At 57.0% G+C, this 21,691-nt stretch overlaps 11 protein-coding genes across 11 annotated transcripts; 5 read left to right on the top strand and 6 right to left on the bottom strand.

Annotated features, from left to right (window-relative positions):
* Nucleotides 1–28: 28 nt before the first annotated feature.
* B0H64DRAFT_406654 (transcription factor Tfb2-domain-containing protein) lies at nucleotides 29–2,069 on the bottom strand. Its single transcript, XM_062804519.1, has one exon. The coding sequence runs from the start codon at nucleotides 1,831–1,833 to the stop codon at nucleotides 319–321; it is 1,515 nt and encodes a 504-aa protein (XP_062655950.1). The 5' UTR covers nucleotides 1,834–2,069; the 3' UTR covers nucleotides 29–318.
* A 126-nt stretch (nucleotides 2,070–2,195) lies between these two features.
* Nucleotides 2,196–3,429, top strand: B0H64DRAFT_228587 (HotDog domain-containing protein). Its single transcript, XM_062799687.1, has 8 exons — nucleotides 2,196–2,299; nucleotides 2,359–2,399; nucleotides 2,480–2,495; nucleotides 2,556–2,621; nucleotides 2,679–2,793; nucleotides 2,863–2,928; nucleotides 2,991–3,069; nucleotides 3,157–3,429. The coding sequence occupies exons 1-8, from the start codon at nucleotides 2,249–2,251 to the stop codon at nucleotides 3,236–3,238; spliced, it is 516 nt and encodes a 171-aa protein (XP_062655951.1). The 5' UTR covers nucleotides 2,196–2,248; the 3' UTR covers nucleotides 3,239–3,429.
* A 39-nt stretch (nucleotides 3,430–3,468) lies between these two features.
* Nucleotides 3,469–4,377, bottom strand: B0H64DRAFT_328519 (peptidase A4 family-domain-containing protein; the record flags this gene model as incomplete). The annotated part of the gene is made up of 2 exons (XM_062800835.1): nucleotides 3,469–3,889; nucleotides 3,974–4,377. The coding sequence occupies 2 exons, from the start codon at nucleotides 4,375–4,377 to the stop codon at nucleotides 3,469–3,471; spliced, it is 825 nt and encodes a 274-aa protein (XP_062655952.1).
* A 1,097-nt stretch (nucleotides 4,378–5,474) lies between these two features.
* B0H64DRAFT_228628 (uncharacterized protein) lies at nucleotides 5,475–7,180 on the top strand. The gene is made up of 3 exons (XM_062799688.1): nucleotides 5,475–5,927; nucleotides 5,996–6,485; nucleotides 6,541–7,180. Exons 1-3 carry the CDS (start codon nucleotides 5,752–5,754, stop codon nucleotides 7,126–7,128), a joined length of 1,254 nt encoding a protein of 417 aa, XP_062655953.1. The 5' UTR covers nucleotides 5,475–5,751; the 3' UTR covers nucleotides 7,129–7,180.
* A 1,020-nt stretch (nucleotides 7,181–8,200) lies between these two features.
* Nucleotides 8,201–10,606, bottom strand: B0H64DRAFT_406661 (major facilitator superfamily domain-containing protein). Its single transcript, XM_062804520.1, has 5 exons — nucleotides 10,019–10,606; nucleotides 9,815–9,942; nucleotides 9,276–9,750; nucleotides 8,649–9,205; nucleotides 8,201–8,464 (listed from the first exon to the last, which is right to left on the bottom strand). The coding sequence occupies exons 1-5, from the start codon at nucleotides 10,114–10,116 to the stop codon at nucleotides 8,205–8,207; spliced, it is 1,518 nt and encodes a 505-aa protein (XP_062655954.1). The 5' UTR covers nucleotides 10,117–10,606; the 3' UTR covers nucleotides 8,201–8,204.
* An 841-nt stretch (nucleotides 10,607–11,447) lies between these two features.
* Nucleotides 11,448–12,986, bottom strand: B0H64DRAFT_228647 (uncharacterized protein). The gene is made up of 3 exons (XM_062799689.1): nucleotides 12,509–12,986; nucleotides 11,761–12,420; nucleotides 11,448–11,711 (listed from the first exon to the last, which is right to left on the bottom strand). The coding sequence occupies exons 1-3, from the start codon at nucleotides 12,859–12,861 to the stop codon at nucleotides 11,594–11,596; spliced, it is 1,131 nt and encodes a 376-aa protein (XP_062655955.1). The 5' UTR covers nucleotides 12,862–12,986; the 3' UTR covers nucleotides 11,448–11,593.
* A 287-nt stretch (nucleotides 12,987–13,273) lies between these two features.
* B0H64DRAFT_406667 (uncharacterized protein) lies at nucleotides 13,274–14,434 on the top strand. The gene has a single exon (XM_062804521.1). The coding sequence runs from the start codon at nucleotides 13,427–13,429 to the stop codon at nucleotides 13,961–13,963; it is 537 nt and encodes a 178-aa protein (XP_062655956.1). The 5' UTR covers nucleotides 13,274–13,426; the 3' UTR covers nucleotides 13,964–14,434.
* A 133-nt stretch (nucleotides 14,435–14,567) lies between these two features.
* Nucleotides 14,568–16,429, top strand: B0H64DRAFT_228685 (TB2/DP1, HVA22 family-domain-containing protein). Its single transcript, XM_062799690.1, has 3 exons — nucleotides 14,568–15,038; nucleotides 15,101–15,250; nucleotides 15,315–16,429. Exons 1-3 carry the CDS (start codon nucleotides 15,010–15,012, stop codon nucleotides 16,234–16,236), a joined length of 1,101 nt encoding a protein of 366 aa, XP_062655957.1. The 5' UTR covers nucleotides 14,568–15,009; the 3' UTR covers nucleotides 16,237–16,429.
* Nucleotides 16,430–16,666: 237 nt separating this feature from the next.
* B0H64DRAFT_328872 (mitochondrial genome maintenance MGM101-domain-containing protein) lies at nucleotides 16,667–17,684 on the bottom strand (the record flags this gene model as incomplete). Its single annotated transcript, XM_062800854.1, has 2 exons — nucleotides 16,667–16,940; nucleotides 17,014–17,684. 2 exons carry the CDS (start codon nucleotides 17,682–17,684, stop codon nucleotides 16,667–16,669), a joined length of 945 nt encoding a protein of 314 aa, XP_062655958.1.
* Nucleotides 17,685–17,876: 192 nt separating this feature from the next.
* Nucleotides 17,877–18,743, bottom strand: B0H64DRAFT_406672 (uncharacterized protein). The gene is made up of 4 exons (XM_062804522.1): nucleotides 18,524–18,743; nucleotides 18,378–18,409; nucleotides 18,160–18,224; nucleotides 17,877–18,095 (listed from the first exon to the last, which is right to left on the bottom strand). The coding sequence occupies exons 1-4, from the start codon at nucleotides 18,727–18,729 to the stop codon at nucleotides 18,027–18,029; spliced, it is 372 nt and encodes a 123-aa protein (XP_062655959.1). The 5' UTR covers nucleotides 18,730–18,743; the 3' UTR covers nucleotides 17,877–18,026.
* B0H64DRAFT_228698 (biotin-protein ligase) lies at nucleotides 18,728–21,225 on the top strand. Its single transcript, XM_062799691.1, has 4 exons — nucleotides 18,728–18,846; nucleotides 18,898–19,543; nucleotides 19,592–20,185; nucleotides 20,233–21,225. Exons 1-4 carry the CDS (start codon nucleotides 18,810–18,812, stop codon nucleotides 21,020–21,022), a joined length of 2,067 nt encoding a protein of 688 aa, XP_062655960.1. The 5' UTR covers nucleotides 18,728–18,809; the 3' UTR covers nucleotides 21,023–21,225.
* The last annotated feature ends 466 nt before the right edge of the window (nucleotides 21,226–21,691 follow it).

Here is a 21,691-nt window from a genome sequence, read left to right on the forward strand (position 1 = left end):
AGCCGCGAGTCGGGGCATGGTTAACTGGTGCATTCTAGGGGTGCATGATAGTTGAATCATGGCGAGTATAACCACGGCTTTTGCTGTGGTCAAGCGGAATGGGATTGTGTTACAATAATCGCACCTGGCTTGTTATACGCAGCTGGGTTGACAACAATATTACATCAGCAGGTCACAAACAGCCACTTCATCAACTCATGATTCCCTAGAACTTGTCACTAAAGGTGACGACAAACCTCTTTTGAACGCCCCACAACTCCATGTAATGCGGTAATCCCAGCTTCCAAAACGCTACTCCGCGGGCCCCTCCACCCCAGATTACTCCGCCTTCTTCCGGCTCTTGAGGTAGTCCCTCAGCTGCTCCATCTTGATGGCGTAAAACATCCTCTTCTTGTCGTTCCGCCACACCAGCACGCCGATCTCGTCGGCGTAGCTGCTCAGGGACACGTACTCCTCCAGCGAGTCGAAGTCCTTGAACAGGAAGCCGGCCGACGTGCGCATCCGCTCGTTCTCGAGCTGCCACAGCCGGATCTGGTCCACCACCGTCGGCGGCAGCACGGGCCGGCCGGTAGCCGCCGCGGCGCGCACCATCTGGTCGTGGGCGTGCGACGCCAGGTAGCTGATGATCTGGTCGGCCGTGATGCCGAAGCCGATGGCGCGGCGGATCGAGTCACGCGTCAGGCGGCCCGTGGCCATGCCGGCGAAGCGCATGTTAAGCTGCGTGAAAAGGGCCAAGACGGCGATCTGGAGCGGCGACGAGGTGTAGGCGTAGAGGCGGTAGTTGGTCTCGATGATGATGGACCCCTTGCTGGCGGCCGACGTCTCGGGGGTTGTGCCTAGGCTGGAGGCGTCCCCGGGGTTGTTCGCTGCTGCGGCGCTGAAGCCGGACGAGACGGAGCGGAGGGACGAGGCGGAGCTGGTTAGGGTGGTGGCGAGGCGGGTTGGGAAGTACTGTCGGGTGTCTTCGCGCGGGACAAGTATCAAGCCAAAATCGACAAGGTGGGGGAGCATGTTGCGGCGGGTTTCGGTGAGAGCGTCCGTATTATACGCGCGTCCGAGCTCGAGCGACGCCAGCATGAAGAGGAATGACAGCATGTCGATGCTGTCGGTTTTCGCTGCTGCCCCTTTGGCTTCTCCCTTAGCGCGGTCGGCCGCTTCGAGCCAGAGGAGAAGCAGCGTCCAGACCTGAGCGTTCGCTTCCTGAAGTAGAAAGGTGAAGCCGGCCTGCGTAATTCCAACGCCTGCCCTTGTATCACGCCTGAGTTCGACCAGTCGCCCGAGCAACAGAAGCTCCTTCACACTGGTCTTGGGCCCCGCGGTAGAAATACTGCCTCCTCCATCGCCCTGCGCCGGAACACTGTTGACGACGTAATGCAGTATATCCTCCCATTTTTTACGGGCGTAGTGATCGAGGTGGGCAATGTCGATCCGGGGGTCGACGGGCAAGGTACTCGGGACGCCGAAGCTGTTGTGGGAACCGCCTCCCTCGAGAGCCAGACGCAGGCTGTTCTTAAAGTTTGTGGTGAGCTGCATCTCTTGCGGCTTGTCCTTCCCGGGCGGGGTAATCTGGATGATATGCAGCGATCGAAGAATCGAGAGGGCGCGGTCGCGCTGCATCTTGCCCTCGGCGCGTACCCAGACATCGAGTTCAGCGAGGAGTAGCGGCGACGGCATGTAGAGAAGAGCCTGGACGAAGACCTTTGCCAGAGGGGGCAGCATGCGGCGGAAGATGGCAAAGGCGGTCGAGGGCTGCTGGTAGAGCTTGCGGAAGGTAGTCCCTGGCAACTTCTCCAGGTATTCGGAGAGCTGGTACGATTGCTGGCCGCCCGACATTTTGGCGATTGCTTGCGTGGCGCAGCAGAATCAAATCTATACTATCGCATTATCGGTATCGTAGTAGTGGCCCGCGCCGCCGGAGTCGTTATGCGGCAGCGCGATGTGATGAGATGGACTGTGTTTGTTGTAGATGGATGGTTGAAGTTGAAGTTGAAGTTTAGGTCTCAGCCTCGCTGGAGCCTTGCTCAAATGCAGGGAACCACAAGCCTGGTGAGTGGGGCTCTGTAGCGGAGCGGCGGAGTGCTGTTGACAGGGCCGAGCGACCGAGTTCCACCGGGCAATCGGGCATTTCCATGAATCCCGCAGCGTCACAGTGGGGACCCCTCCCTCACGCCTCAGCGGCTCGGCTCAGATGAACCATTGAACCTTCTGTCAACCGTCGATTCTGTGCCGAGCTAAACGCAGCATCAAGATGGCAACCAGTGCAGGCACCAAATTAAAACCCCTGAGATTTGTCAGGACGGTATGTCTTGTCTTTTCATGTAACATTAAATAACAAGCAATTATTGACCAATTCTACAGGTCTGGAACTCGTTCATGGCCGATTCTGGGCTCGAGCCTCGGTAAACAACTGCCCCTGAATTCCGGGAACACACACACAACCACCGAGCAACCCAGAACTGACCACGACCTGTGGCTCTAGACTGCTAGGGAAACATGTAAGCCAGCACACCCAATAAATAAATACCACATAAAATTCCCAAGCTCACCCAGCCTAGTTCCGCATCTCCAACGCCGTGGAGGGCACCGTGGATTTCGAACTGGACATCGCCAAGGATCATACGGTGCGTCTATCCCGCTCACCCCCCTTACAATCAACGTTCCCATGACACTCTCTCCAGAATCGCCTCAAGATCATCCACGGCGGCACCATCGCTAGCCTAGTCGATCTCGGAGGGTCACTCGCGGTCGCTTCCAAGGGGTACTATGCCACCGGTGTCTCGACCGATCTGAGTGGTGAGTCTACCTCTTTCCCATAACTATCCCTACAGCCAAGGAGTGACGTTAGTTAACGCAACCTTTCAGTCACATACCTCAGCAGCGGCGGCAAGGTAGGCGACAAACTCCACGGAACCGCCGTCTGTGACAGGAGTAAGTCTTCGGTCCCCCAAGCTGACTACAATCATATCGCTCAAACTGACGCCCCGCCGTAGTTGGGAAGACGCTCGCCTACACCACGGTAACGTTCTGGGACGAGAAGCGGAATATGGTTGCCAGGGGCAGCCACACAAAGTCAGTGACCACGCCTGCCCAAGCCGGCGCCGAAGCCCAAGTGGGTGGCGGATGTAAACCGGACGTCCTTCGCTAACATTGTTAAAGGTTCGTTGCCCAAGCCGTCGCTGCCAGCATACCCTTTACTCCGCCCGAAGGGGCACCTATTGCCGAGAACGGGGAAGTGTGAGAGCGTTGTCCATGTGAACGGGACCACGGAACCGACCGATGTGAAGTGAACCTGTACTCCTCACCCAGCTCATCACCAAAACCGCGATCCAGCGGTAAATAGAACTCGTCCAGAAAACGATTGTGGGCAAAGATCGATTTGTGGGAGCCCCCGAGCCATCACCGCATTGCAGTAATGTCGTTTTCTCCCTCTTCTCCTGCGCACCTCCCAATAAACTCTGGGCCGCACGTTCAGGAATTTTCACCCCCGGTATAACTGCACGTCAGCGCGTCCCCGCCCAGCTTCCCGCACTCAATCACCGGATCCCCGGCCAACCCCTCCTTGACCCCCTCCAGCTTGGCCTCTTCCACGCCCGCCGTGACGCCCAAGTCGGTGGAAAACATGGCCTCCACGAACTCGATGCTCCCAAAATCCACCAAGGGCACCCCGTCCGAGTCCCAAAAGTCCTCGACGATCCACTCGGCGCTGAACCCGCAGATCAACGGCGCCTGGTCCGCCAGCGTCGAGATGCCCGTCTTGCCCGTGTTGTGGTTGGTGATGGAGAAGGTCGCCGCGCTGAGCGAGCTGGCCGAGACGTTCATGGTGACGGAGTCGCCGGCGCTGATGGCGAAGTCGGTGAGGTAGGTGGATAGGTTGGGGTACCACTGAAACCTGTGACGATTTATTAGCACCGGGAGCCGACAGATTCTTTCTTTCCAGCGGAGGAGCGGGGAGGAGATGGAAGTGGCTGCTTACCACGCCCAGTACGCCGGCTCGCTGTGGTTCATGTACATGTCGACGCCGACCTGCAGCATGGCGTTGGGGCAGGCGTGCTCGCCGTCGATGCCCACCCAAGCCGAGACGGCGTGGGGCGTGTCGGCTTTGGCACCAGGAGGGAGGCGGAGGGCGGGGACGCGGATGGTCGCCGCCACGGTCCGGTAGCCGACGGCCGTGACGACGGCACCCGCCCAGTTCTGGGTGTAGCTGACACCGGGTGAGTCGGCGGAGGGTCCCTGTGGGGAGAGGCTATTGAGGCGGTCGGTGAAGCGCGAGCGGCGCACCACGGCGGGAAGGGAGGGTTTGTTAGACGGTTCGGTGGGGAGAGAGAAGGCGGCAGTTAAGCCCAGGAGGACAGTATGCAGGATTGCGGTGAACTTCATTGTGACGGTCTCTGAGAGTGGTGAGTCTGAGAAGGTCGAAGTTGTCTCCGAATACTTTTACGATTTTAGCCACCCACCAATTTTCCAGCCTTATTTCGAAGTCGAACTTGGATGTGGGATTCATGGCTACCAAGCATCAGAGCAGGTACGCTTTGGGGGTAGGGCATGAACCCAAGGCAAAGACAGAAACCAGCTCAGTTAATTCATCTGGTACGTTACGATAGCGCACCTTCCTTCAGTCCAGTTGTAGCCTGGCTTTCCTCTGAACTTCCATCAAGAGCGGCAGTGGAAACGGTTCCCAAGATGTCCCGATACGGCAAGCTTGATACGTTTCTTTCAGGGCAAAGACAAACCTCGACTCGCGGCCAAGACGTTCTCGCGCTGGGAGAGGAGCGAACCTCTCAACACGATGGATTTAAGATACCTTTACCTACCAACGATGGAAACATTATAACAAGCATTATGCAAAGGAGGGTCACCTCAGGTTGCCAGTCTTTTGGGAAGGAGGTCTCGCTCCGGCAAGATTTGCAACTTTGTCCGGGAAGGAAGGGCATTTTGATCTCACATTTGGCTTTGAGAGACGCGATTGGGACGTGCCAGAAGGCCAAGCGCGTCGTCGGGACCTTGGTGCCGTGCAACACCCGGGCCGCCGCGGGCTCGGCTAACCTCGAAAAGGATTGGGTCACTCGCGCGCGTGCTAACTCTATTCCGGTTTGGTGCGAGGCGCAAGGTCTCTTGGCAGCACTGGCACGGCTGGGCAGCTGCGAGTTGTGACCAATTTTGCCAGCTGCGTTTGTTGAGGCGTTGCGGGAAAGAGGGGTTTCCAACTCACCCAAAATGCTTGGGAGATGGCCCGAACCTGCTGAGACCTCTTGAAGGGTGCATTTTTGCAAGACGACCCTTACGATGTGCCTCCCACAACATGGTTTCTCCAAGTACACAGTAACTCCCTACTCGTACAGACAGAGTTGCTCTGCACCTCGCCCTTGCAGAGAGAGACCCGACTTTGGCAAAGACCCACTCATCCTCGCGGAATGTTACCCAGCCACGCTAACGTGCCATTCAACGAATCACGAAGAGAACCTTGGGTGGGTACCTGATTCTATACTTGGTCACTCCCGGCGAGACATTGGGCCGCTTACCCTCTTGGGAGCTGTCACAAGCTGGACATGTTTGCTCGGCGCAGAGCCGCAGGCATTCAGCTGCCGGAATGGTCAGAAGTAGAGGGACTTCTCCTCTCGTCTGGCCTCGCTCTGCATTCTCTTTTTCATCCATCAACCAACCCCTCGACCAGCAGCCCCTCAAACTTGCCTTCTTGCCTCCTGACGACTGGGTGAAGAGGTTGAAGAATCACGATTGAATCCTCGGGCGACCATGGCTTCCCCGAGTGAATATACGGGCTACTTTATTGGCTATACTGCCCTGTCCGGAGTGTACATCATACCCTTGACTGTGCTCTGGTTCATTACTTTCTGTCTTGCGCGCAAGCACCATGACCCCGCGCGGGTCGGTATCGTATGGTTGAAGGCGGTGTTTCCTGTTTGGCTCTCGTAAGTCACAACGCTCTGAGTTCGCTCTCCTGAGGACGCGCAGCTGACAGCCATGACTCGGCGCAAAGGGGGTTGGCGTTAGCTCTCGGCAGAGCGTGTGTACATATTTATATACAATTTAACGACGACGCCACCTATGCCCAAAGCTTCAGGGTGCAGCTAGTTATCGGGCAACTTTTGACCACCGCCTCCTTCCTATTTTACCTCGCCGACATCTTCCTCTTCATCACCTTTGTCGAGCTCGCCGGTGGCTACACGGTCTGCCTTAGGAACCCCGCCGAGACAACTCGAACCCGTAAATTCGGTCGCATTGGTATCTTCGCATGGAGCGGCGTTCTCTTCGTCTTAATCCTATCCCTCTTCGCCCTTCGCCACTCGTTTTACGCCAGAATCACTTCATGGGCCGACTTCGGGTCATGGTCTGACATCGACTTCCATGTCACCAGCTTACGCCTGGAAGGCGGAGTTAAAATACTCTTATGGCTCACCAGCATCCCCATGGTCGGTTTGGGTTCGTTTACCGTCCACAAGGCCAAGAATCACCCGCTCTTCCGCAGCGTGAGTTTTTCCCTCCCTCTGCCATGATGGAGCAAATACTGATTATTCCTCACAGGGCTCGGTCCTCTTCCTGGTGGCCACCATCCTTGACTTCGTCCGCCACACCATCGCCATGGCCATTTTTGCGCAGGGCTATCTTAGCAACGCGCCCAGGGCCGTTACCATCGGGCCCGCTATCGAACCGGCCGTCGATTGGATTGTCGAATCCTTTTTCAACTTCACCCTCATGTTCGTCCTCCTCGTCATCCTCTTCGCTCTGGCCATCCGCACGCACAAGGGCTTGTGGTCGCAACCGCAGCCGGGGTGGGGCCACCAGACCGTGGTGTATGGGCCTCCTATGCCCTATCCTCCAGGGCAAGTCCCGGTAGGCATGGTACCGGCCCAGCCACAATACATGCAACAACAGCCGACGCAGGGTATGCCGGCGTACCTCCAGGTTGCGCAGCAGCAGCAGCAGGGGCAGGGGCAGCAGGGATACTATTACTATCCCCAGCCAGGGCAGCAGCAGCAGCAGCCCCAGCAAATGCAACAGATGCAGCAGCAGCCGCCCCAACAAACGCAGCAGCAGCAGCAGTCCGACGAGCCGCAGCCTGTACCCCAACAACAAACTAGGGACCAGCCGAAGACAACTGAGGATGTTTAAGCCTACCCGGATGGTTGGGTTGGGGCGAGCCCGGTATCGACCGGCGAAGGGAGGGGAGAGATATGTGTATAAGGATTATGAGATGGGCATAAGGACTTGCGAATTAATGTTTTACGGAGGGGCAGGCCTTTCTTACGTATGCGAGGGGCGTCACATAGCTAAGATACCAAACGAATTGTTTTTCTGTTTTGCTCAAGTTGACCGGATCTGGGTCCCGATTGTTGACAACACCATTCTCGCCGGGGGACGAGCCGGGGGTGGGTGGATGCTTAGAGCGTCGGGATGTGTTCAATGGACTTGGAGGGAGCCGACTAACAACGGGCAGGGTCAACTTCCACGACAATGCTGTATCTCACCAAAAGTTGGGGCTGTTCAACAATTCTCCATGCCCCTCTTGTCTTTTTTGCGTCGAACACCCTCCGATTCCCTCTTCTCTCTTTTTTCTAGCCCCCTTTTTATTCTCGTTTCTCTCTCTTGGCTTTGCTCTTTTCCTTCCTTCTTCTCATCCGCTATACAACCAACAGACATGAGTTCGGCAGACTTGCGTGCGTATCAACCGTGAAGGGGGCCGATGGCCGCGAAGAAGCCAATGAATTAGGAAAAGGGTTGCCGACGGCAGGCAGTCCTGATGAAGATTCTTCCCCACAACCCGAGGATAAACATTCTGCCGCCTCGCACAACCGCAAGCCAGCCGAAGAGTAACAGCCCTCTGGAAAATGGCAGCCGCCAGCATGTCCGTCGAGCCAGAAGCAGAGGTTGACATGATGTGTCAGATCGCTGCGGGACGTGCCACAGCATACGCCATGTTGTCATTGTCCAGGTCTTCGTATATTCATGTATATTTGCAAAGAACACCGGCCATAATATTACAGACCACGAGAGAGAGGTCCATACCGCTCCCCAGATACACATATCGTATGCATGCATATCCAAGTAAACTGCCCAAGTACAGTGATTTATCCAAAAGCCCTCCCCCCCAAGCGTGACCGAACCCTCCCTTCCACAACCCATAAACAAAACAGAACCCCCCCTTTCCAACACACAACCCCCCAACCTCCACCCCACCCAACACCCCCTCAAGGCCGCCACCGAAACCCCGGATGCCTCCAATCCAGATCCTGCACCTCCAGCCGCGACATCCCGGCAAGCTCCTCCTCGGGGCTGCGGCGCTCGCGGCGGGCGTTGTCCCACTGCATCCACAGCAGTGTGGCCGAGGCGATCAGCAGCACGGTGCAGCAGGCGGCCAGGTTGAGGCCGTTGCCGATCGGGTAGTTGGGCGTGTCCCAGGGCAGGTAGCTCCAGGTGGCGATCAGGCCGCCGACGTTGCCCATCATTACTGTGATTGGGGGGGTTAGTATGGGGGGGTGGTGGGTGGGTGGGGGGAGAAGGGGGGTTGAGGGGGAGTTGAGGGGAGGGGAAAAGGGGGGTTGAGGGGGGGTTGAGGGGAGGGGAAAGGGGAGGTGAGGGGAAAGGGGAGCGGAAGGGAAAGCGGTGGGGAGGGGATGGAAAAGGGGGCTCACCGTTCATGCCGATGGCGCTGCTGCGGGCGGTGTCGGAGACGACGTTGGCGCTGACTTGGGAGTTGGCTAGGGGCCCCATGGCGAAGAGCGAGCTGGAGAGGAGGAAGGTGGCGGCGTAGCGGGCGGTGGAGTTTGTGGTGCCGAGGAAGATGCTGTAGCCGGCGATGACCAGCGGGGTGGTCAGGATCATGATGATCTGGCGCTTGTCGAGGTACCAACTGAGCAGCGGCAGGGCGAGGGTGAAGAAGCCGCCGACGACGTAGGGCGGCACGGTGAACAGCTGCTGCATGACGGTCGACTTGTCCGGGTAGATGGTGCGCACGATGGTGGGGGCGAAGAAGGCTAGCCCCTGGACCGTGATGTTGTTGAGCAGGAATAGGAACGAGGTCGACAGGGTGACGGGGCTGAGGATGCCCTGGAGGAGCTTCTTGCTGTCCATGCGGTCGAGCACCTCGGTGGTGGCCACGCGCTCCGACCTGACGCGGGCGATGGCCAGCTCCTTCTCCTCTGCCGTGAGCCACCTCGCAGTTTCGGGCCGGTCGGTGAGGGTCAAGAAGCTGGAGTGTTGCGCATGTCAGCACGCGACTCGAGGAAGCGCTGTCAGGAATGGATGCCAGCCCGACTCACCTGATGACGGAGAGGCCGATAGTGATGATACCCTCGACGACAAAAATCATGCGCCAACCGGTAACGCTGCCGACGCGATCAAGGGTAAGGATGCCGGAGGCCAAGAGACCACCAAAAGCACCGGCCATGGGCGCCATGACGATGTAGAGCGACAGACGGAAGGTGAGCTCGGAACGGCGGTACCATCGTGAAAGGTAATATGCAATGCCCGGCATCATACCCGCCTCAAAAACGCCGAGCAAGAAACGGACACCGGCAGCCTGAGCAAAATTGTTCACGAAAGCCGTAACCAGAGAGATGACACCAAAGCTAAGTGAGATGGCCGGGATGAACCAGCCTGGCCCGACCCATTTGCACATGATGTTGGACGGGATCTCGAACACGATGTACGATATGTAGAAGACGGAGAGGAGCGCATTGTAGTCGTAGCCGTGCAGGCCCAAGTCGGCTTCGAGGCCAGCAATTTTGGCATTTCCTGTAACACGAAGTCGTCAGGAACAAGGCGGCGCTCGGGCATCAAGTCTGCGCTATCTTCTTACCGATATTTGCTCTATCAATGAAGCAGAACAAGTAGAGGAGTGACACGGTCGGGACAAGATACAAGTCTAGCTTTCTCCGGAGTCTAGCCTCAGACTTGGGATCGAACTGGGGGATGGGCTGGCCATTCCTGGGTCGATGAGTCAGTCTCTATGCCGCACCCGGGCAGTGAGGTATGGGCCCGTATGGGTGCAGGTGGTTCTCACTGATCCGTAGCGTTGGTGTTCACGGCACCGGGAACCTCGGCATGGTGGGCTCCAACCTTAGAGGAACCCGACGAGGAAGCTCTCTTCTCGTCGGCCATAACGTGCGTGTGTGGGAAAGAGAATCACCGAGTCCTAGGGCGGCGTCGGTTTGGCAAGGGTGCAACTCAACTCAGGCTTGCTTGTCGGATTGGTGGTGTGAGAAGAGCGGACAGGGAGAGAGAGGCTTGATAATGGACGGGCAGCTGGGGCTCCTCTTTATTGGTTTGAACTTGCTGACCCTCCATGTTGTGACCTTGCCTGCTTGCCTGCTTGCCATGTGGGTGAATCCTGGTTCCCTCCACAGATCCAATGCCCTGCTCCATCATGAACCCCATTCTGAGGAAGTTACTCCATCGAATACCCCATGGGGAATTGCAATTTTGCCCCCATACTGACGTCCCCAGTGGCCGAGTGGAATCCCGGGGTTGTTGATGGTGTCGATGGTGCGTGTGTGCGGCAGTCAACTTCGGCAAGGCTCAGCGTCGGATGCGGGCTACGGATGGAGACTTTTAATATTTCTCGACGGGCCCCGCCACGGCCATGTTGCTGATTTACGGTTAGTAAGGCACGCCTTCCAGGTTGGACTGCCATGCGGAGTTGCCATTTTGAAGCCACTGACGGCCAACCCCGCAGCCCCTATCCTTGGCGCCCTACCCCGAATCTGCCCAACTCTGAGGACCCACTGTTCTCGCCCGAAAAGAGCCGAGCAAATCCCGGCTTGTGGGAGGCGGCACACTCCATCTCGAGCCCATCCATGGATGATGCCAAGCCTTCTGCAACCTCGATCGTTTTCAATGGCAAGCTTCTGGATGGACGACACCCTCCCAGAACCCCATCAGAACCCCATCGTGCCCATCCCAGGTTCCAGACCCCGCGTTGCAAACGGGTCGTGTTCTCTCAGCTCTCCAATTTCTTTTCCCAGGTTCCACGTTCCACAAGGGTCCGCCGACGTCGGTCTTTTCTTGGCATCATTCCGGAAACCTGGCCCGCCCCAACTTCACAGTGATTGTCGAGACCGTCTCACAGCAACCTCCCTGATAATTGCTGCCGCCAAGTTCGACGGCGCAAAGACATTTTTTGACGTCAAACTCTCGTTGGTCAATAGCTTCCCATGTCCTCGAGCTAGCCACGATGAGCACCCCCACCCTGCATCCGACTCAACTGCCGTCCGTGTCCCGCTGGTTCCTACCTACACTGCAAATAGACAATGTGTACGTTTACAGTTTTGCCTCCTGGGCCCATGACCTGGTGGGCCGCCTCAATGGCTGAGCTGTGGTGGGCCAGGACTGTTTGGCGCTCTCGGACGTTGGATTTCAAGTCACTTTGTGAAGGGGCCACACATCGAAGTTGTCCAGGGCTACCTCGGGTGTGGTTGATGTAACACCCCGAGCCATGTCTAGTGTACATACAAATGCTTCAGAACAGCTTGGCAAAATCAGTACTCCCAATGACTATCCTAATTGCTCCCAAATAGCTAGATCCCATGGACCGTCCCTCGATACCCTGTAGGCTCCTGGCGACCGAGACTCGTCGTTTTTATTCAGTCGTCTTTCTAACGTAGATAGCTATATCTTCATAAGACCAATCGGGCGGAAACGGCAGCTCAATGTATTCCTCCAACATCCGATACACACGCGGCGACTCGGGGTCGGTGCTAGCGGTCGTTAGATCATAGCATGGTAAAAAAGAAGAAATGAACTTGCTAGGTTTTCTCCGGGTCTGGATCTCTGGGCCTGTTCCAAATCATCACAGCAGGCCTGGCAATATCCGCCACAATCTGCCGGACTGGAATGTCCGGGTAGACGGAAATGACGACACTTGCTTCGTCGATTTCGAGGAAGGCCCTCGGATCATCTACCAAGGTGAAACCGGCTTCACCCAGGACTTGCTCATCGGTTGGCGTGTACATTGGATCCTGGGCATAGCATTTGATTTCGGGACGACTTTCACCAGGTGCCTCCGTTGCGTAGCCACTGGCCAAGAAGTCTCGTATCGTCAGAGCTAAAATGTGTTGAGTCATGCTGGTCATGGCGCGCGCCTCGTTCGGCCAGGCCATCGTAGAGCAGCCGAGCGCGACAATCTTGTTGATCCCAGGCGGTATTGTAACCGAAGCGAGGGTGGACTTGAACTGGGCAAAAAGCTCGCTGCCTTCCAAGGATTGCTTCGCCTGCTCGAATTTCCGGCTCGCCGTGGCATAGTCACTGGGTGGCGCGAAGCTTACCACCTCGTCGGTTTCTCTGTTCCGTATCTCAGCTATATAACTCAGCTTGACTGGCAGATACGCGCGCCGTGGCATGAACCATTTCGGATCCACGACAGTTAGTAGCCGTTCCAGAATTCGGTATTCGAGCACCAGCTTTTTCCTGCTCAACGTTAGAAAACCATAAGAGGCTCGACTGAGCGGTGGAAGAAGGCCTGAGAGTAGCCGCAGTTATTCAATTGTATCCATACATGATGCAAATGTAGCCAGGCCCACACATAGGATGGGGATTCTCCTTTCCGGTCTCGATAGGATAATCGACGGCGACCCCGTTAAGGCCAGTTATAGAAAGGGTGTCATTGCCGTCCTCTTCAAGTTGCCGGACCACGTCCCGCAACAGATCCTTGGTGATAAAGGGTACCCCAGCGTCATACTTCGCTTGGATAAACCGATGCGCTTCCAACTGTGCCTCACGCCTTTCGTCGAGGCTGGTGGGAGGGCCCGTTTCCACTTCGAAACGAACGTGGAAGGGGTACCACCTGTAGCGCTGCTCATCGCCACAATCAGACTCAGACTCAGACTCGGACTCGGATGACGAGGACATGATTCAAGATAGGGTGTGGGAATGAATGATCGGATCAAAGCTCGAGGTATGAGGGTCTCCTGGGCTCGGTGAGAGTGATGTTGGCAACAAGAGGAGTCGGGGGCGGGTTGACTGTTTAATGACCAGCGAAGGGATTTGGGGACAAAGAACATTGCGACGAAACGTTTGATTGGTTAGGTACCTAGGGATTGCTTTCAACGCGGGCTGGCGCCACTTGGTTCTCGACGTTTCCGGAGTATAAAGTAATGCCTTCGGCAAACACAAAAGCTTCTTGATATAGCAAGGACAAAGGGGAGAGAGCAGAAAGACGAAGGACGATGTCAGCTGCAAACGCCACACAGAATGGCGACATCGTTACTGTTCAGCCCCATAAGTATTGTACATGTACGTTCACCAATAAGGCCTAATTTGATTTCAGATGATAGAGTTCTTTTTATTATAAGTACCTACCTTACCTAGATTACCCATGTAAGTACCCAGCAGTGGGCATGGGACTAGCTATTTGAATGTGTACCGCTCCGCAACTTCTCCCCGCCCAAGCAGAGTCAACTACGATATTTATCCCATGATGGCTTCTCGTGAGGATCTTCTGCAACAAGCTTTAGACAAATACAACCAAGGCGGCCACACGTTACAGCAGATCGCCAAGGAGTTTAGGGTCCCGGTTCATACTCTCAAAAAACGACGCAAAGATCACCCGCGCCGCCCGGTGGTTTTGAACAGGTTTGATGTTCTCCCCCAGCCACTGGAAGACGGGATTTACCACTGGATATCCATACAGGCGGATTTGGGCGTTCCACCAACGCAGCTCGAGCTCCACGCGTTTGTCGGCCGCGTCTTGAAGGCCCAGCCGGGCTCCCGGGTTGCTTCGCTACAATGGATCGACCAGTTCAAGATAAGGCGCTCGATCGTGTTGTCGGGGGACACCCTGATGCTACACAAGGACCACAGAGTAGACAGGGTAGAGGGGGACGACACCAAGGAGCCCAAGGAGCCTCAGCATGTTGAAGAAGAAAAGTCTCAGCGTGTTGAACAGGGCGAGTGCGAAAGTTCGGATTCAGATGATTCCTGTTTCATCGTTCGGTGGAACAAGAAGCGATAAAAGACGGTCCGAATGGGGACGGCCGACTTTGCCACCTCATCACAGGACGGGTAGGTGCCTAGGTGCTTTAGTTTGAGACCCTCTGTTGTGAAGATCCGACGTAGCCCATGGTGTGTCGCTGGTGGACGCGTTATGGTGTTGCTAGGTAATATTAACACCAAAGACTATATAGTTCGTCTCTGATTCATTCTTTTTTCCCCTTTACTTTGTGCGAGTCGGATGTTGAAACCGAAGCCAACAGGTGAAAGGCCGGGGTCCCACTTCCAATCCTGTCTGGGCTAAAAGTGGTAGGTAGGTATACTGAAACTGCACCTAGCCATCTTGATGCAATACCCCTCGGCCAAATTACGTCCAGATTTAATGAAAAGAAGTACAATAAACCCCTTAACCATGCCTTTCTCAACCTCCGAAATATGGCCTTTTGAATCTATTTATTGGTCTATACACAACCTGTTCGGATATGGAGCAGATGTCAACGGTACTTCCGGTGGAGGTGGGACCACGAGCTCCCATGCCCCGCATTCCGTCCCGTCGATGACCGCAGGGTGCCACTCTGTGGGGTGCTCCATCGCGGGGCAGCATGGATGGCCCATCAGGCCGCGACGCAACATCCAAACGACCAAATGTTTGATAGGGAACGACAACAGGCGCAAGATGTGCAATCCCTAAGCTAGAAGCTGGACTAGACGGAACCGCAAAGATTTACGCGCAGAGAATATTCTTTTTAACCCACGAAAAGGATCCTGAATTGTTTACACGCATTCTCCCCACATGTCCCCGGGCCTGCTGAGTGGGGCACACCGCATCCGGCCCCTGTTTGGGCTTCCGTCAGCTGGCTTGCTCCCGTGCCGCGCTTCGCCCTGCCTGCGTTTGTCCGTTGCTCCATTGCTCGAATTTCAGGACCAACCTCCCCAGGCGTTCGGCACGCCGCGGCTCTTTGTTGTTCGACTTTACACTCTTCTCTTGCTACTTACGACAATACTAAGGTAGATACCTGCTAGCTAAATTGACAAACCTCAGCGCGCCGACGCGACGGAGCCGACACCATGTTCGACATCTTCGCCAAGTTGCTTTCGTACGTCATCATGGTTCCCGAAACGCATGTACCGATGTTTGGACTGACCGCCGTTTGCACAGCTCGATCGCGTCCTTCCTCTTCCCGCTGTTCGCCAGCTACAAGGCCCTTAAAACATCCGACCCGGCCCAGCTGACACCATGGCTAATGTACTGGGTTGTCCTCGCCTGCGGGCTTCTGGTTGAGTCGTGGATTGACTGGTTCCTGGTCTGGTGCGTCCCCCCCACCCCCCCGCCTCCCACCAACACTCCCGTAACTATCCTAACACCGGTGCAGGATCCCCTTCTACGCCTACATCCGCCTCTTCTTCCTGCTCTACCTCGTCCTCCCCCAAACCCAAGGCGCCCGCCTCATCTACGAAGAATACATCCACCCGCGCCTCGAGGAGAACGAGACCGCCATCGAAGAGTTCATCGCCTCGGCCCACGAGCGCCTGCGCAGCACAGGCATCGCCTACCTCAACCGCGCCATCGAGCTGCTCAAGACCAACGTCCTGGGCATGGCGCCCTCCCCACAAGCCGCCGCCTCTGCCGCCGCCACCACCCCGCAACCACAAACCGCGCAATCCTACACCCAATCCCTCCTCGCACGCTTCACCACGCCCTCCCCGCGCTGGAACACAACCCCGGCCCCCGCACCCAGCAGCGGCACCGCCGGCGGGCTCACAACCGATTTCTTCGCCCTCCTCACCTCGGCCGTCGGCGCCGCAACCACCCCCTCCTCCTCCACCACTACCCCTTCCACCAGCACCACCACCGCCGCCCGAGACCTCTCCGGAGCAGGCGGTAGCGGGGGCAGCATCATCCCCGACGCGATCCGCGCGGCGGGCGCCGCAGCGCGCGTGTCCTTCGTGCGGGCGCAGCGCGAGCGCCTGCGCTTCGTGCTGTCGGCGCTGGATCGCGAGGAGGAGGACGCTGCTGCTGCCGCCGCTTCTTCTGTTTCTGGTGGGGGTAATGGGGGTAATGGGGGCAATGGAGGGTCGTTGAGCGAGCAGAGCGTTGGGAGCGGGCTGAGCGGGCTGAGCAAGAGCCGGTCGGAGGGGGATTTTGAGAAGCTGGATGCGCCTAGCGGTGGGGAGGAGGAGGATGGGGAGGGGGGTGTGAGGAGGAGGGGTGCGGAGGGGAAGAGTGGTGGGTGGATGCCGTGGGCTTGGGGCGCTGGTGGTGAGGGGGGGAGGAGTTCGGGGATGGAGAAGTAGTAGGAGTAGTAGACCTTGCTTTTGTTTGGGTTTGCATGGATGGTTGGGTTGCATGCCGCGTGTGGCTGGTATGGTGATGGTTTACACTGCACTTTCGGGAGTGTGCATATGGGTTAGGACAGGTATTTGGGATGGCGTTTTCTTTTGTGGGGGTTTGCGCATCACATATGGTTCGGGATAAAGGTCGTGGATAGACCCAGTCACATGACATCGGTTGATATTCTTTTCTCCTGCGACGGGCATACTCTCGCAGTGGCATTTGATGGATGAGATTTATGTATTATACAGTAATGTACAGGCCGTCAAGAAGCCGGTAGCACTATGCCCGCCTAACAGATCCCTCTCTATGCTAGCCCCAGACATAACGACGTGACGAACCCAAAGCACTACACCATTTTATCCCCCCTCCCTTCCGCTTTCATAGCCACATTCAAGCCCTCCCCGCCGGCTTGTAGGGGTACCCGGGCTCGCCGTCCTTGCGCGTCCAGATCTGGCGGCGCTTCTTGTTGACGACGTGCTCCACCCACAGCTCCTGGCAGTGGGCCTTCTTGAAGTCGCGGATGAAGCGCGGGTCCCACAGCTCCGACGCGATCCCCAGGTCCTTGCAGCACCGCAGCAGCGCGTTCGACTTGCACCCCTCGCCCGCCGTCGGGATCGTCTCCTCGGAAAAGTACTGGCACTCGCCGCGCGCTTGCGCGATGAACCTGTTGGATGTTGGTTAGTGTCACTGTAGTTGGAATAAAACTGAGAGAGGGAGGGGGGGGAGGGGTGGCGTACCGGCCGTGCACGACCAGGGCGTACTCGCGCGTCACCACCTTCTCGCCGACGACCAGCTCGCCACGCGGCGCCAGGCCCCAGCCACCGGGGCCGAAGGCGCGGTTCAGGATCCGCCGGTACTTTATCTCGGGCAGGTAGATGATGCCGTCGGGCTTGACCTCGATGTCGTAGGGGTCCAGCCGCTGCATCAGCACCGACGCCGTCTCGGCGCTGAACGGCGTCGTCGACAGCCCGTGGAATGACGACGACCAGTCGATGCCGTTGCCGTTCGGTCCGCCTCCGCTCAGCGCCGCCGTGAAGGCTGCCGAGGGCGCTCTCGTGCTCGACGACTCGGGGGTCGGGATCTCTGCGGCGAGTTGTGGGTCGACGTCCGCGACGGTCGCCGGCGGGGGCATGGCGGCTTGCGGGTCGAGGACGGGGTTGGCCGGGCTGGAGGACTCTGCGGCAGCGGCGGCGGCAGCCGGCGCGGAGGGTTTGGCCGCCGCTGTGGGAGGTTTGGCTGCTGATACGGGGCGGGCACGGAATGGGGGGGGTGAAGGTGCGGCGGTTCGGGGTCTGGGGGTGTACGACGACGACGACGCGGCGCGGGCGAATTGCCTGAGAATGGGTGACCGTCGAGTAGGCGATCGGAGGTATTGTGTCGGTATTATGCTGGGCGATGCCACCCGCATCGGGCGGATCGCTTGGAGGACATGGGACCGCATCTTTTCTGGGTTGTGAGAGATGGAGTTTTGGAGGTTGCAGTTCTGGAATTTCTCATGCGGTCGTCAAGGTTGGGAAGGTTCGAAGGCTTGGCGGGCAGGGTGGACACCTGCTTGGGCGTTGTCCGTTTGCCAGCACCGTTTTTCGTTGCCACTCAAAAAAACATGTAATTTTTTACTCGAGAGACGCCGCCTAAAAAATTGACATTTATTTAGAATAGGATTTGGCGTTAGGTTCTCAGTTTATGAACCCCGACCTAATCAATACTGGTACATGCTTGATGATGATACAGATCAGTTACGGGCTTGAATTTACGCATCTTTTGTGCTGGTGCGTTTGTCGTTCCCCTGCGCTTTCCAACACTCTCGAAACCTCTCCATCTGCCCCCCCAATCACATGTTACCAATCTTGTCTTCAAATGAGATTTCGGTTTTAGGCACATACCTCCTTCTTACAAGCCCTCCAGTCCTTCGTCTCGTAATAGCAGTCGGTCATTTTTGCATTTTCATCTGCCATGCACATCCGTCAGTTGCGGGCCCGTTGTTGCTGTGTGTTGGGAACCGGCATCCCCGGCAATCTCCGGGTTTCTGGCCCGGATCTCAACAATCGGTAACAGGTCGTTGGGAATCCGGACATGCACAGCCTGGGGATACTTTACATACCAGCACAGCCGGTGCTGAATATCCGCTTGTCCCTATGAGGTTTCGATTTTGAGTGAGAAATAGAAAACCCAAAACGGCAAGCAGCGACTCAGAGCCGCACTCGGAGACACGGCAACGTAACGGGGCACCAAACGCAACACACTCACCACTCATCCGGCTCATCCTCCTCCTCGTCAACGGGAGGCACCTGCTGTTCGGCCTTTGCCGGCGTAACCTCTTTTGACGTTGATGTCCCCATTGATGATCTCATTGAGCTGACGAGCCGACGCAGCTTGTGGAGAAGGTTTTCCTTTTTTGTGTCTTTTGGGGTTTCTGGAGAGTTTTGAGTGGTCTGCCGAATCGGAGCTCCCATCTCAACGCATTTCCACTCATTTTCGCGCATTCTCATTTCGAGTCAACAACCCCTCCTACCGGATCGGGCAATCATTCGAGATGGCACCACAGAAGCTCAATGTTCTGGTGTACACAGGTTAGTATGTCTTGTGTGACTTTTCCTTTATTTTCCGCTAACTTGCTTCAGGCACCGGATCAACCCTCGAATCTGTTCGTCACTGCATCTACTCCCTACGCAGGTTGCTAGGTCCCAACTACGCCGTGAACCCGATTACCGAGTCGGCACTTCTCAAAGAGCCTTGGGCTCCAACTTGTTCCCTCCTTGTCTTCCCCGGCGGCGCCGACCTCGGCTACTGCCGTGTCCTTAACGGCGCCGGCAACCGCAGCATCACCCAGTTCGTCCGTCTTGGAGGAGCTTACCTAGGTTTCTGCGCTGGAGGCTATTATGGGTCTCGCCGCTGCGAGTTTGAGGTTGGGAATCCTGACCTAGAAGTCGTCGGTAGCCGGGAGCTGGCCTTCTTCCCCGGTACATGCCGTGGTGGCGCGTTTAAGGGGTTCGAGTACCACAGCGAGCGTGGTGCAAGGGCTGCCAAGATCTCTGTGTCGAAGGATGCTTTCCCTGAACCTTCATCGCTCCCGGAGGGGTTTCAGTGCTACTACAACGGTGGCGGGGTGTATGTGGACGCCGACAAACTCACAGGCGGCTCCAGCAAGGTTCAGATCCTTGCCGAGTACGCCGAAGACCTTGCAGTTGAGTCTGGCGCGGCGAAAGCCGCAATAGTGTATTGCAAAGTGGGCGAAGGCGCCGCGATCCTTACCGGGCCCCACCCAGAGTAAGTACTGTGTTCTATGGCTGTCTCACCCCCTTTTAACATGTATAGGTTCGATGCGGTGAACCTCAGTCGCCAGTCCGACGTCCCAGGTTATGATGACCTCATTGAAGCCCTGAAGGCAGACGAGGAAGCAAGAACCTCCTTTTTGAGAGCGTGTCTCACAAAACTCGGTCTCGAAGTCAGCCAGGGAGCATCACCCGTGCCCAGCCTGTCCAAAATCCACCTCTCTGCCCTGAAACATACCGACGTCGACGAGACTCTGTGTTCCTTTGACGAGATTATCACCCGGGATGGCGGTGAAGAGTACATCAAAGGGGGCAATGATCTGTTCCATCTCGAAAAGCCGGATTCTAGGTGGTCCTTGGCATCTCTGAGTGAAGCCTTACAGAGCGAAATCGGCGAGCCGAAGAAGAAGACCGGCCGAACATCTCCAGACCCCACAGCTGACTACAGCCACGTCCCTAAACGTATCGTTTCTCACACGGATGCCTGGCCGGAACCTAAAGAGACGCCGTACTTCAACCACTCGGCCTTCTACTCGAGTCTTCGAGAGTTCAGAGCGAAGGAGGTCGAAGCCGAAACGTGGGGCAATGTGCTAATGTACGGCGAGGTCGTCACAAGTACCAACACCCTTCTTGAGAAGTAAGTTGTTTCTGGCCGTGGAAGATCAGTAATCTAACCAATTCTAGAAACCATCACCTCCTCTCAAAGCTGCCCACAGGATTCACCCTTGCCGCAACAACCCAAGTGGCCGGCCGCGGCCGAGGTGCTAACGTCTGGGTTGCGCCCCCTGGGTCCTTGATTATGTCCACGGTCATCAACCACCCCGCCCACTACGCAACATCTCGCCCCATAGTCTTCATCCAGTACCTTGCTGCTATCGCCATCGTGGAAGCGGTAAAGTCCTACGACGAGGGCTACGCTGATGTGCCCATCAAGATCAAGTGGCCTAACGACGTCTACGTCAGAGACCCCAAGAAACCAAACGAAGTCTCCTACGTCAAAATCGCCGGCATCCTAGCGAACTGCGCCTACTCCTCAGGAAACTATCAGGTGGTCCTCGGCATCGGGATCAACACCAACAACGGCCGACCAACCACCAGCCTCGACGCCCTCTTGCCCCTGCTCGAGAGCGGCAGGAAGCTCGAGCCCTTCCGCATCGAGCGGCTGCTCGCACGGATCCTAACCCGTCTCGAGGCCCTGTACGGCGAGTTCTGCCGCAACGGCTTCTCGCGCGAGCTGGAGGGGAAATACTACCAGCACTGGCTGCACACCAACCAGATCGTCACGCTCGAGGCCGAGGGCGGGGTCAAGGCGCGCGTCGTAGGCATCACCAGGGACTGGGGCATGCTGATGGCCGAGGAGGTGACCGACAACGGCATCAACGGCGCGCTGCGCTCGACCGGCAAGGTATGGGCACTACAGAGCGACGAGAACAGCTTTGACTTCTGGCGCGGCCTCGTCAAGAGGAAGATCTAAGTCCCCGTGCGCCGTTCAGGGGCGGGCATGTCGGTGTCATCGCGGCTGGGTTGGGGTTTCGAGCACGGGCGTCGCTACCGAACGGCGAGCCGTGTGCTCGTTCGTCTGTTTGAGGAGGGTAGTGGCTCTGTGGGTTTCCACATGGGGTCCGAGGTGGGACGTCAGATCGGGGGTTGCTGTTGGGCGAGACAAGACTCGGTCAGAAAGAGACAGGAGCTCTGACCTTCTTCCCCGCAATGGGCCGTGAAGTGCTTGCATGAAACGGTTGCATTTGCGGGGACACGGGAAAGCCTACCCATGTTCATCCCGATCTGGCCATCTCAGATATTCCGGGAGACGTTATGGTGATGAATTCGCGATTTGGGATGGTGTGAGGTGGAAACGGGGTGAGATATGAACGGCATCGATGAGTCAACTACGATCTGGTACTTCCTACAAAAGCTCCAGACCTGACGTTCTCCTGTCATCATCGGGGAGATGCTTCATAACAAACGGTACATCACCCGCTGGCGATCAAGATACCAGCGGGGCACAGCTGCGACCCTCCCGCCCATGTGCCGAACGCTTGGATTCCGGGAGCCGTTGCTGCACCCCAGACCGTCCGTTCCCATCATCGAAACGTGGTTGAACACATTGGCACCCAAGTATGCGCACACTCATTGTGTCCAC

Source organism: Chaetomium fimeti, assembly GCF_033439085.1.
Source record: "Chaetomium fimeti strain CBS 168.71 chromosome Unknown B0H64scaffold_7, whole genome shotgun sequence".
NCBI classification, from domain to species: Eukaryota; Fungi; Ascomycota; class Sordariomycetes; order Sordariales; family Chaetomiaceae; genus Chaetomium; species Chaetomium fimeti.